The following is a 12,330-nucleotide window of genomic DNA, read 5'->3' on the forward strand; positions in this document are numbered from 1 at the left end:
AAAAGGAATGGTCTAGGGGCACCATGGGTGGAAGTGTGGATGTCGTGGCCTGGGCCTAAACAAGGTATGCAGAGGGAATGGAATCCTTATGTATTTTTTGCTTCCAAGAAATAAAATACAATTATTTTTTTTTCGGTCGAGGCCCTATTTTTCCACACTCCAAACCAACCTTAACGCTAATTCTAAAACTTCCTGAGATGGAATCTCCTCTCTCCTCAACCCAGGTAAAAAAAGAACCCCCTGCCCTGACCCAAATGCCTCCCATTTGGAACTAACTTCACAATTTAACTCTTTCTTTATAGACTCCATAGCCAAACTATCACCATCCTTCACTAATAACCCAGCTTCCCCACATCAACCCCCACACATCCCTTTTACCTCTGTCAACTCCAGCTCCCAACCTCCTCCATTTTCTATTACCCCCATTCATGTCTCTACTATAAAAAAATACTTCTAAAGCTGAAACCTTGTTCTAATGCCCCTGACAATGTACCCTCCTACTTCCTAAAAATAACAGCAGAAGCTATTGCCCTCCCTATCAGCATACTAATAAATTGACCCATTTCTGAATGTCATGTCCCCCAACTCTGGAAAAAAGCCTTTATTATCCCACTTCATAAAGGGGGAAACAATGATAACATCACTAACTTCCAACCTATTGCTATCCTATCCCTGGTTTCGAAACCTCTCTAAAAATGTATTCACCTGCAACTTCTTCCTTATCTCTCAAGAAATAAACTTCGTATTTGTACCCAGCATGGGGCCATAGCACCACCACCGCTCTCCTCTCCTTCCTAGAAACTGTCAACAAGGCCCATGACTCCAGTCACATTGTGTCCACCCAGCTCTTAGACCTTTCTAAGGCCTTTGACACCATCTCTCATAACCTTCTCTTTACTAAACTCTCCAAACTAAATCTATCCGACTCTGCTATCAATTGGTTTACCAGTTACCTAACAGACAACAAGCAGTCAAGTGGAATAAAGCCATTTCACCTTTCCTAATTACTCCCACAGGTGTGCCCCAAGGTTCTATTCTAGGACCCCTCCTATTCAATATTTTCATAAATGACTTCTATCTTGCCATCCCTAATGCTAAACTCATCCAATACGCTGATGACTCTACAATTATCTGCTCTGCCACATCTGCCTCTTCATTAGCAAAATTAACTCAGGATGCCTTCTCTTCTACTGAACAGTGGATGCTTGACAACCACCTGGCACTCAGTGCATCCAAGACCAAATTAATGATATTCACCCCTTCTAAAATCACCATCCTAGATAAAGATTCTTTCTGTATCACCAGCCAAAATAGCACACCTCTCGAAATAGTTCCCACTGCAAAACTATTAGGAGTCCTCATTGATGACCAACTAAAGTCTGATAACCATCTACAAGCAAACTTCAAAAAAACACACAAGAAACTTGGCATGCTCTACCGCCACTACCGCTTCATCTCTCCTGCCACCAGGATCACTCTTGCTACTATTTACCTCATCCTTTCCCTCTTATATGGTGCCTCCATCCTTACTAATCTTCAATCCTCCCTCAAATCAAAACTCTCCTCCTGCTACTACAAAATTTCTAATTTTGCTACAGGCCACAGATCCTTTACCCATTACTGTAAATCCCTGCATCAACTGAACTGGCTTGAGCTACCCAATTACCTCATCTATACTCAACTGATCCAAGCACACAAACTTATTTTTAGCCCCTCTCTCTGCCCCTCCCTTACCTCTACCTTCCAAAATGCATCAACCAAATAGATGTCTAAGATCCAACTTTCAAAATCTTATTGAGCTACATAAACCTGTCCATCCACCAGCAAACATCTTCTATCCTTCTCCATAGCACGCCATTGGAACTCATTTCCACCACACATCCGTACCACTAGCAAACTCTGCTTTCAAAACTGTACTCCACTCCCATCTAAACTCACAGTGGGAATGCTCCTGCTCCCATCATACGTAGCTTTGTCAACCACAGTTACTCTCTACAAGCTAATATATCTGCTAAAGAGCCACCTACTGTCTCATAACTCCTAACAATAACTGTTGGAACAATCATTTTATAAGAAATGTAATTTGTATTGTTACTGCAACTTGTTACTCTGTAACTTCTTGTATTTCTATGTATATTTGTCTTATTGCTATGTGTATTTTTGTACTTCTCTGGAGCTTTTCTCCCCAGGACTCCATTGAAAACGGGCTCCTCATGGCCCAATGGACCATCCTGGCAAACAAACTGAAAATAAATAAATAAATAAAATTTTATTTATTGTTTTGTTCAGATTTCTTGCTGTAAGAGGTTGACAGGTATGACACTCGCCCTAATATATCTTACTAGATGTGGCCACATCATAGTAACCTTTCAGCAATAAGTATGTGCAAAGCACTTGATTATGAATCCCAACCATTTAGTGATATTCACAAATATTGTTAAAAAGCAATTTCAAAATATCCATATTTGTGTGTGGAGGTGATTTGCAGGACAACACTGGCAAATTACAGCTAACTAAACAACTTTGCTGGAAATATAACTGGCTTGGCTGGTTAGACTACCAAAAAATAAAATGCTACAACTATTTTTGATACAGAACAGAAAGCTGTAATAGTTCTGTATTCAAAATGAAATATAATATCATTAAGTTTAATAACATTTAAATTAATGCCACTGTAAAGTTAATTTCCTGCTAAAGAAGTCTGCAATTTTTAGTTTTTTCATAGCATAGCTTTAGTCTGGAAAATTATTTCCCAAAACATTTCAGGGCTCATCAGGCATTCCTATTCAATTCTTCAGATATCAAGGACTATAATTAGCCAGTGTTGCTTAGGGCACACAAAGTTGAGTAATATTGTGTTATGGTTCTGGAGAGTTGTATGAACATTATATTGTGCGACTCCAAAGCACTCTAAAAAGTAGTATTCCCAAAGTAGTGCATTTTCTTTGTAGAGATTTGATGTGACCAAGTAAGTAGTCATATTTTTGAGAGGTGTAGATGTGCATTCACTAAAGATGCTACTTTATTTATTTATTTATTTTACATTTGTTGACCGGGATAGTCTGACTGGATACATATCCATTTTCAGCAGAGGCCCGGGGAGAAAAGCTGTATCTGTTGACCGGTATAGTCCGACTGGATACATATCCATTTTCAGCAGAGGCCCGGGGAGAAAAGCTCCAAAAAACAAGTAATAATAATAATAATAATAATAATAATAATAATAATAATACAATAATACTAAAAACAGGGCGAAAAAAGAATGTAGATGCATTATTTCAGAAGGTTTAACACAGTAGGAATTAGCTACCACATGCTAAAGGTTTAACAGAGCGAGAAAAGTATATAGATACATTATTTTGCAATGTTTAGCACAATAGGAACATGTTACCACGTGCTAAAGGTTTAACTCAGTGACTAGCAGGCAAAATTGTACATTATAACATAACACATTTGATCAATAGAATGACTGGCTTGCTAATAGTCAGATATTAGATATTAGAATTAGATATGATATATCATGTTTCTGTAATGCAAGTTAACCATTTCAAGGTAAAAATCACCAATTCCTGAAAAAAATCCATCTGAGTTCCCTTTAAAAGATAAGTACACAGATAGTATGTATACATATTTTTTCAATGTACCTGCTTGTATTGGAGGTATTTTGATGAGGTTGTAAGCAATTGCAAAGTTCTTCCCAAAACAGTTGCCGATATTGTACACAGTCCCATCATTCTCAATATGGGGGTGAGCTGTCACACCATTAATTGAAACATATTTGCATAGATCCACCTGAAAAAGAAATTGTAACTGTAAGCTGTATATTGTTAATTCACCACAAATGAGACATTGCTAATAACATGTTTTGCAAGTGAAATGAATAATGGAGCTGCATTTACTTGCAATTAGCAAGTACACTGGCAGTAGAGGAATACAGTACAATATAGACCAGAATATAATGTAGGCTATAGAAAATTATATAAAATGGTGTAAATTAATTAGCCAAATAATGGCAAGGTTTTTATCTCCATATCTACTGTCCATACACTCACCTGAAGGACAACACTGCAAGTTGTGGGGTGGCTGGTTAATTACAAAATAAAGCACACTTCATAATGTATACCTGCAATTAGAGTAACCTTGTTTTTTTGTTCTTCTTTTGGCTTTTCCCATTTAGGGGTTGCCACAGCGGAGCTCCGGTCCACTAATGATTGGCAGTAGATTTTTTATGGGTGCAGAGGTGCCAGCTTGACGCCCAACCTTCAACAAAGGCACGCCCATTCTACGCATGTCTTTCGAACGCCACTCGACCCCAGGGAGGACATGCAGACTCCACACAGAAGGCACTCCAGCTGAGAATCGAACAGGAGAATCTCTTGCTGTGAAGCAACAACGCTACCGTTGCAATTAGATTAATCTTGGTACTAAATTAAATTGTGATTAACTGTTTGTCAAGCAAGAAATAATGAATAAAATGTTTAAGGATTGCCATGTCGTGTGATAAAAAGAAATAACGCTCTAACTGTGCCTCAGCCAGTATGGGTTCAAACAGTGCCCCAAGAACTGGAAAATCAGCCAAGAAAGGCTAGCTTACTAATCCTGGAAGGAGTGAGCTGACAGAGTCCTACCAGAGAATTGCCCACTGGAGGGATATAGTATGTGTATACTACAAGAACATTTTAATATTACATATATGTTTTGCCATATATAGGAGGCTTCTAGTGGAATAAGTTATTGCATTTCATCAGCCTGAGGTTACCATTACTGCATGAAAGAGGGCTACCACATAGAAAAAGCAGGCTTTTCCTTAAATATAAAGCATCACATAAGAGGCTATGGCACATTTTGTAGTTCAAATAGCCACACAACTGTGTAGCTGACTACAAGGCAGGAAAAAGCCTATTTGTCAAAATCAACTCCCTTTTTTCTTTAAAAGTAGTTTGGGATTTCAAATGATGGCATAGAAACACAGTTTTGACTGATAGCACATGCATGCACTGCAATGAAATTAACAAATTATTCCTTTTATGAATTTCCCCAGAGTTACTTCCTGTATTTACCAACTGAAACTATTAGCATTTTATGCCAATGTAGTCAGCCAGTCAACACATTCCCATTCTCTTCTGAAAAAGAAACCTTTTACACAGACTGTAGCAAGTCACCTTTCATCATGGCCATCGAATATGAGGTAGACCAGCACATGCCACATACTGAAACTGACTGTGAGGACAGTTTTAACAATAAATATGATCACATTCTTTCCAGGTTTCATACTGTTGGCTTAGATAGCACATTGGCTCTTTTTTCTGTGTATAATACTCTTTTGTTATAAAGTAGATTGTCTTCTATTTTTTTTTTTTTGCTCATATACTTGACCTGGCCGGTGGCTCCCCTGACTGTACTCAAGTTTAGTATAAGAGCCCACTAACCAATTTATTCCCACCCCAGGGATCTACTGACAGTGTGACCCTTGATGGGTGTGGTGAGAGTCCACTGACACATTCATTCCGCTTTCAGAGAGAGTAAGCCACTGTCGGCACCCAGGCTCTCAGTTAGCGGTGGAAGTCTGGTGGTAGGGAATGGGACAGATGGCTGGTCTATTGGATCCCCCCCCCCCATCTCCTTACAGCTCCTATCCCCTGCAACTGCTCAATCATGCTCCAATACTGTAGCATACTATAGGAAATATGCAGCTGGCACTCTAGTCTAGACAGGTCAGCATATTCTGTGCAACCTCAGACTCCACAAGTGCAATACTCACTGCTCTCACTAAGTGTCATGTAAGTGGCAAGCAATAGTTGTATCTGTCCCCCTAGGATCATTGAGGCAGCAATGGCCAGTCACTTCCATCCCCTGTAGCCCACACCTTCTACTTGCCATGCCTTTACTTGAACACAGGTTGTGTGAGTTGAAGTCAGGGCTTCATCACTATGGGGGAGGAGTTTTTGTTTTTGTACTTTTACATCAATGGTCTGCAAATACATTTTAACAACTTATTCAGCCTCAGGACAATTTACAGGTTCATAGATGTGTACTAGGTTAATGGCGCTGGAGCCTTTACAAACCTAGCCCATAGGATTACCCTGGCATCGTGCCACCTGACCTTAGTTCCCAGTGCCCCTGTTGAGTAAAGCCACTGGAGTGATCCCTGGGGTGAATTTCCTATTTCCCATCCACTCATCAAGATTTATCTTGAAGAGGGCCAGTGAGGTGCTCTGTTTGATATGTATGGGAAGTCTATTCCAAAGCATGGGCAGTCTCTGGGTTATGAACCTGTCCCTCCAGCATGTTCTGTTGATTGTGGTAATGAGGTTGAGGTCTCTGGAGTGTGCAGTATGGAGGGATTGGGATTTCTTTAGATGTAGCATTTCTAACAGAGCTGGGTCAGATATGGCTTTGTAAGTCAAGCAGAGATCGCCTCTAAGTAGGTGATATGAGACAGAGAATAGTTGGGAGTTTTTTTAATCTGTCCATATAGGGCAAATGTTTAAGGCCTAGGATCCTTTTTGTGATGTACGTTTGTGGCTTCTCCAGTTGTTGCACGTGTTTAGTGAGGTACATGCCAAATGGGGCACTGTACTCAATGATTGGCCTAATGAGGGAAGAGTAGAGAGAAACAATTACCTCTTTCTTCCTGGATGCAAAACCCTTAGTAATGAGATGTGCTACATAGAAGGACTTTCTGACCACAGTGGCAATGTGGTAGTCAAAAGAGAGGTTGCTGTCAACCTGTGTTCCCAGATCTCTTATAATGCCTTCTGTGTTCAGTGGACTACCATTGATGTAGTAATTCATGGGAACTGGGTTTTTCCCAAAAGGGATGATGGTACATTTTTTGGCATTGAGTTTAAGGCTATAGTTCTGACACCAGCTGTTTGTCTCAGTGAGACCTTTCTGTAGGATGTCAACATCACTCGGGGAGTTAATAATAGCTCCCAACTTGCAATCGTCTGTGAACTTTATCAGACAGAGTCCCCTCATGTTGCCCTGGACTTCAGAGAAATAGATACCAAACAGGAGAGGACCCAGGACCAAACCTTGTGGGTTCAGCTACTTTCACACTATGGGTTCTACCTGTGATCCAGTTTGCAATCCACCTAGTGATATAGGGCTTGATGCCTAGCTTAGTGAGTTTTCTATGATTCCTGAGTGGGGAATGGTATCAAAGGCCTTGGCCAGATCAAGGTAGGCTGTATGAACCACATTGCCTTCATCCACAACTCTGGTGACCGACTCAAAGAGTTTGGCGATTACCTATATCATTGTTTATTGGGTTCATGATGATGCATTCCATAACTTTGCATATCAGACTCATTAGGCTAATGGGGCAATAGTTCCCAGGGTCTGTAGTCACTACTCCTTTGTGGACAGGGATGACTGTAGCAGTGCTCCATTTGGTAGGGACAAAGCCTAAAGTGAGGTTGTAATTGAACAGGGCACACAGGTGAGGTGCCAGTTCACTCTGTAGTTCATGTAGAACACAGCCAGGGATACTGTCAGGTTCCATAGAAGCTGTATTCTTGATGTTCATCATGTTTCACTGTTGCAGTCATTACTCTTGGGTTATCCTGCTGGCAGGCTACCCACAGTCGGCCTGAATTCCAAAGTCCTGGTCTGGGGTCGGTTGCTGTCACCTCTTCCCTGACGTCAGTGCGCCAGGGGTATAAAAGATGCAGCCGACGCCATTTTCTTTAGTCTTTCTTGCCGCATGGTGCCCGAAGCAAAAGCAGTTCTCAAGTGCCGGTCGGCCGACTCTTGAGATTTTCAAATCCGAATTTCAGAACTGAAGTCTTCATTAAAGCTAAGTGCACCAGACCGATGTCAGAAAAAGTTAACAATTGTATTTCTTGTGGGAAGCAAATACCTCATAAGGATTTTCACTCTTACTGTATTCCTTGCCTAGGCCCTGACCACAACGTTATTAGCTGTCAGTTTTGTGCTAGATTTAACCAACGCACTATTAAGCATCAGTTCGATTTTGCATTATATTACTTTGGCCGAAGGTTTAATTATATAATGCCATTGGAACAGCAGATGACCAGAGTTTACAAAAAATGCAAGGACAAGGAAAAGGATAGGCATCTGAGGTCCAAAACCAATGACGAGGCCTCCGTTAGGTCAGTTGCCAGTTCACCGGGTCTCAGTGAGGTGCTTTCGCAGCCCCTGGCACCCGCTACCTCATAGCCACAGGCCACTTCCGACTCCCACGTGGAGCCGACTGGGCCTCTGGATACTCAAGGTATTAGACACTCATAAATCATTCCCTCAGATGGGTCCGGAGCCGCCGAGCAGGCATCAGCTTCTGAGGGTGTCTTCAGACCTACACAGTTATATGTTAAACCATCTTCAACTTCAAAGACAAAGACTAAAGCAACTCCAAAGACAAAGAAACAAGTACAGCATTCTCCTACTCAGACTTCCATGCCTAAAAAACAGATGCTTAAAATGGCCGAAGACCTAATTACTTTGATCAGGGGTTCCCACCCCCCTCCTGATAATTGGCCTAGGCAAGAGACAGAATATGATTCTTCTGACAAGGTTTCTATTTCCTCTGATTCCTCTTCTCAACAGGGTTATTCTATTCCTCCCTATAAGGATTCTGATGCTGAAGAATCCATTCCTTCAGCCTCTCCTCCTAAGGATTACTCTTTTGGGGAAAAAAGGTTCAGAGACTTTCTGCTACTACCTCAGCACAGACCCCTTGCTATTCCATATGTTCTAGACATTGTAGATTATGTATTTTCAGAGTCCGGCCTGTCCCCTGACTCTTTACCCCGTGCACCTGCTAAGCCTGACAGATACAACAGGGTCCCAGATTCTCATAAATTCCTATATAAAAACCCCGCTGCTGACCCAGAAACTATATCTCAGGGTCCCAAAGGGGTCAAAGCTTCCACTGCAAAAAACCCTGTCCCCTCTGATAGGGATTCTAGGGCACTGGACAGATGGGGGAAAAAAGTTTACACTTCTGCTACCTTGGCTGTAAGTGCTTTAAATTATCAGTTTCATATGCTTAAATATCAGCAATACTTAATGTCACTGCTTAAACAGAAATTGTTGGCAAATTCTGAATGTTCAGAGAACAAGGAAATGCAGGATTTATTGCATGCAACTGAACAAATGGGAAAGCATACTTTGCAATGTGGCTATGATTCACTGGAGGCCTCTTGCAGGGCCACTGTTACAGGTTCTGTTCTTAGAAGGCATGCTTGGTTAAAGGAACAGAATTTACCTGATCATGTTAAAGCAAAATTATTAGATGCTCCATTACAGCATGATACTTTGGTGCTAAAGCAGAAGAGGTGTTGAAGAAAATGGAGGATAAAGTGAAATCCATCCAGACAGTTAAGGATTTTTTACAGGTACAGCCACCCAGATTTAGCAGGAACTGGCCTTCCAAAAATTGGTCCTTTCCAGTGTCAGACAGGCCACAAAGAGGCAGATACAGAAATGCCAGAGGAAGATCTCAGCCCCAAGGCTCATACAGGCCTAAACAATGGGGTGCTCCTACCTCCAAATCCAGAGAAGACAAATCACAACCTTACAGGAAACAGTCCCAATGACTTTCCTCTGCCAGATCCAAGCACTTTCCTTTTGGCAACCCCCTTAGGGGGAAAACTAGCACTTTTTTCACCAAATTGGCAAATGATTACCCAAGACAAATGCTGAACATAGTGTCCCAGGGCTACAGGTTCCATTTTCTCACCCTACCAAGGGCAAAAGGTATGCCTGACCTGCCACACATTCAATGGGCAGAGACACAAAAGCAAATCACAGCCCTCATGGACATGAGGGCCATTCAACAAGTACCTCAACAAGAGCAGGGGCAAGGATTTTACTCAAGACTTTTCTTGGTGCCCAGAAAGGACAAAACCTGGAGACCAATACTGGACCTGTCTATACTAAACACGTTTCTGGAGGTTCCAAAATTCAAGATGTTGACCCTACAGCAGCTACTGCCCATGCTGGGCAAGAAGGCTTGGCTCGTAACTTTGGACCTAAAAGAGGCATACCTGCATGTCCCAATCAGACAATCTTGCAGAAGATACCTCAGATTCATAGCTGTCTCAATGCACTACCAATTCTCTGCACTGCCCTTTGGCTTATCTACTATACCCAGAGTCTTCACAAAATTTCTGGCACCAGTAATTGCATTTTGCAGACAATGAGGAATTCAATATATCCGTACTTGGATGACTGCCTTATACAAGCAGAGAACAAAGACATTCTTCTAAAGCATCTGGCATTTGTAAAATTATTACTAATTTGTCTAGGGTACACAGTAAACGAAAAGAAATCAAAACTAGTACCCTCTCAAGAGATAATATTCCTGGGTGCAAGCTTAAATACAACTGCCCAGATGGCTTATCTCATGCCAGACAAACAAAGGCAACTGATTTCTTACTTCAAAAAGTTGGCAACAAAGACCCACTTATCTGCAAGGAAAATCCTGCAGGCCTTGGGCTTCATGGCATCCTGCATTCTACTAATTCCATATGCCAGACTGCATATGAGGAAACTACAATGGTATCTAAAAAGTGCTTGGACTCAGCATTGCCACAGCCTGGAGATAGTAATTACCCATATTCCCTGCCTGCAACAGGAGTTTCGGTGGTGGGCACAGGCCTGTTACCACAACAAGGGTCTGCCATTCACTTTACCCACAGCCAGACAGACACTGACAACGGATGCATCAGATTATGCCTGGGGGGCCCATATGGCAGGAAAATGTATTCAGGGCACATGGCCTGCAAGCCAGATGCATCTTCATATCAATCAAAAAGAGATGCTGGTGGTTTAGAATGCCCTGTCAGCTTTCAAGGATCTACTTCATCCAGGACAGCCACTGATAAAGACGGACAATACTGCGGTCATGTGGTACATAAACAAGCAGGGAGGCACACATTCCTACCCCCTCTGTAGACAAGCAATGACCTTGTGGGATGCAGCATTAACTTATCAAGTTCACCTGCAAGCACAATTCCTGCCAGGAAAAACAAAAACTCTGGCAGACGAACTAAGCAGAAACCTCATGGATCCCCACGAGTGGAAACTGGATCCACAAGACTTCAGCATGATAACAAGGAAATGGGGATGCCCAGACATAGATCTATTTGCCTCCCCTCACAACTGCCAATTACAGAGATTTTGCACAAGGATTTATCACAAACAAGCATGGAGAGTAGATGCCCTATCCTTCAGCTGGAAAAACCTAACAGTATATGCCTTTCCTCCACTGCCTCTCCTTCCCAAGATACTCCTAAAGGTCAGACAAGAGAAGCCAAAAATGATACTGATCGCACCAGACTGGCCACGCCAGCACTGGTACCCAATCCTACATAGCTTGTCTCAAGGTCCAGCATGGATATTGCCTCAAACTTCTCACTTGCTGACCCAACAAAACAATCAGATCCTGCGCAGCCAACTCAGGACCTTAAATCTGGCAGCATGGCAGATAATGTAGCCATTCAAAACACTCCTCTTTCAAAAGCTGTTATGGATGTTATCTTGGAGGCCAGGAGGTCCAGTACCAGAAAATCTTATGCAGAAAAATGGAAGAGAATCTGTGCTTGGAACCAGGAACAAGGCATTGACACGTATGTACCAAATATTCCTCAGATTCTACAATACTTAACTAAGATGCTGGACAAAGGCCTTTCCTTTTCATCAATTAAGATTCATGCCTCTGCCATTTCAGCACATTACAATACGGAACCACCAATCTTTTCTCATCCTTTAATAAGGCAGTACCTCAGAGGGGCCAAAAACATCAGGCCTCCAAGGAGAGCACCAGTTCCGGCATGGGACCTCAATTATGTCTTGGAAAATCTCACACTGCCTCCCTCTGAGCCAGCCTCAACAGCTGATATAAAATTCTTATCATGGAAAACAGCTCTGCTCCTAGCAATAACCTCTGCAAGATGAGTCTCGGAGTTACAAGCACTCATGGCTGTGGAACCTTTTATCATTTTTCATCCAGACAGGGTTTCTCTGAGGACAAACCCAACATTTATGCCTAAGGTGGTGTCCAGTGTGGCCCTCAACCAAACCATTCACTTGCCTGCATTTTATCCAAATCCACAGAACAAGGGTGAGAAAATTCTGCATTATTTGGATATACACAGGCAGCTCCGCTTCTACTTGGACAGAACTAAAGCTTTCAGAAAGACTGAGCAACTTTTAGTGTCATATGCTGCAGGATCACAAGGAAAGGCTATTTCTAAATGGATAGGTCATTGCATCCATTTCTGCTATTCTCAGCATGGCAAATCAGTGCCTAAGGGCATTAGGCCTCATTCTACCAGAGCAGCAGCCACTTCAGCAGCCTTC

At 42.1% G+C, this 12,330-nt stretch overlaps 1 protein-coding gene across 2 annotated transcripts in view; it reads right to left on the reverse strand.

Annotated features, from left to right (window-relative positions):
• The window catches only part of RPE65 (retinoid isomerohydrolase RPE65), a 250,271-nt gene that overhangs the window by 170,964 nt on the left and 66,977 nt on the right, over positions 1 to 12,330 (reverse strand). For both annotated transcript variants that reach the window (XM_044085604.1, XM_044085605.1), the window contains exon 6: positions 3,645 to 3,792. In XM_044085604.1, coding sequence (XP_043941539.1) covers positions 3,645 to 3,792 — 148 coding nt within the window. The remainder of the gene's footprint in view (positions 1 to 3,644; positions 3,793 to 12,330) is intronic.

Source organism: Protopterus annectens, chromosome 10.part0, assembly GCF_019279795.1.
Source record: "Protopterus annectens isolate FY-2018-M chromosome 10.part0, PAN1.0, whole genome shotgun sequence".
NCBI lineage: Eukaryota > Metazoa > Chordata > Ceratodontiformes > Protopteridae > Protopterus > Protopterus annectens.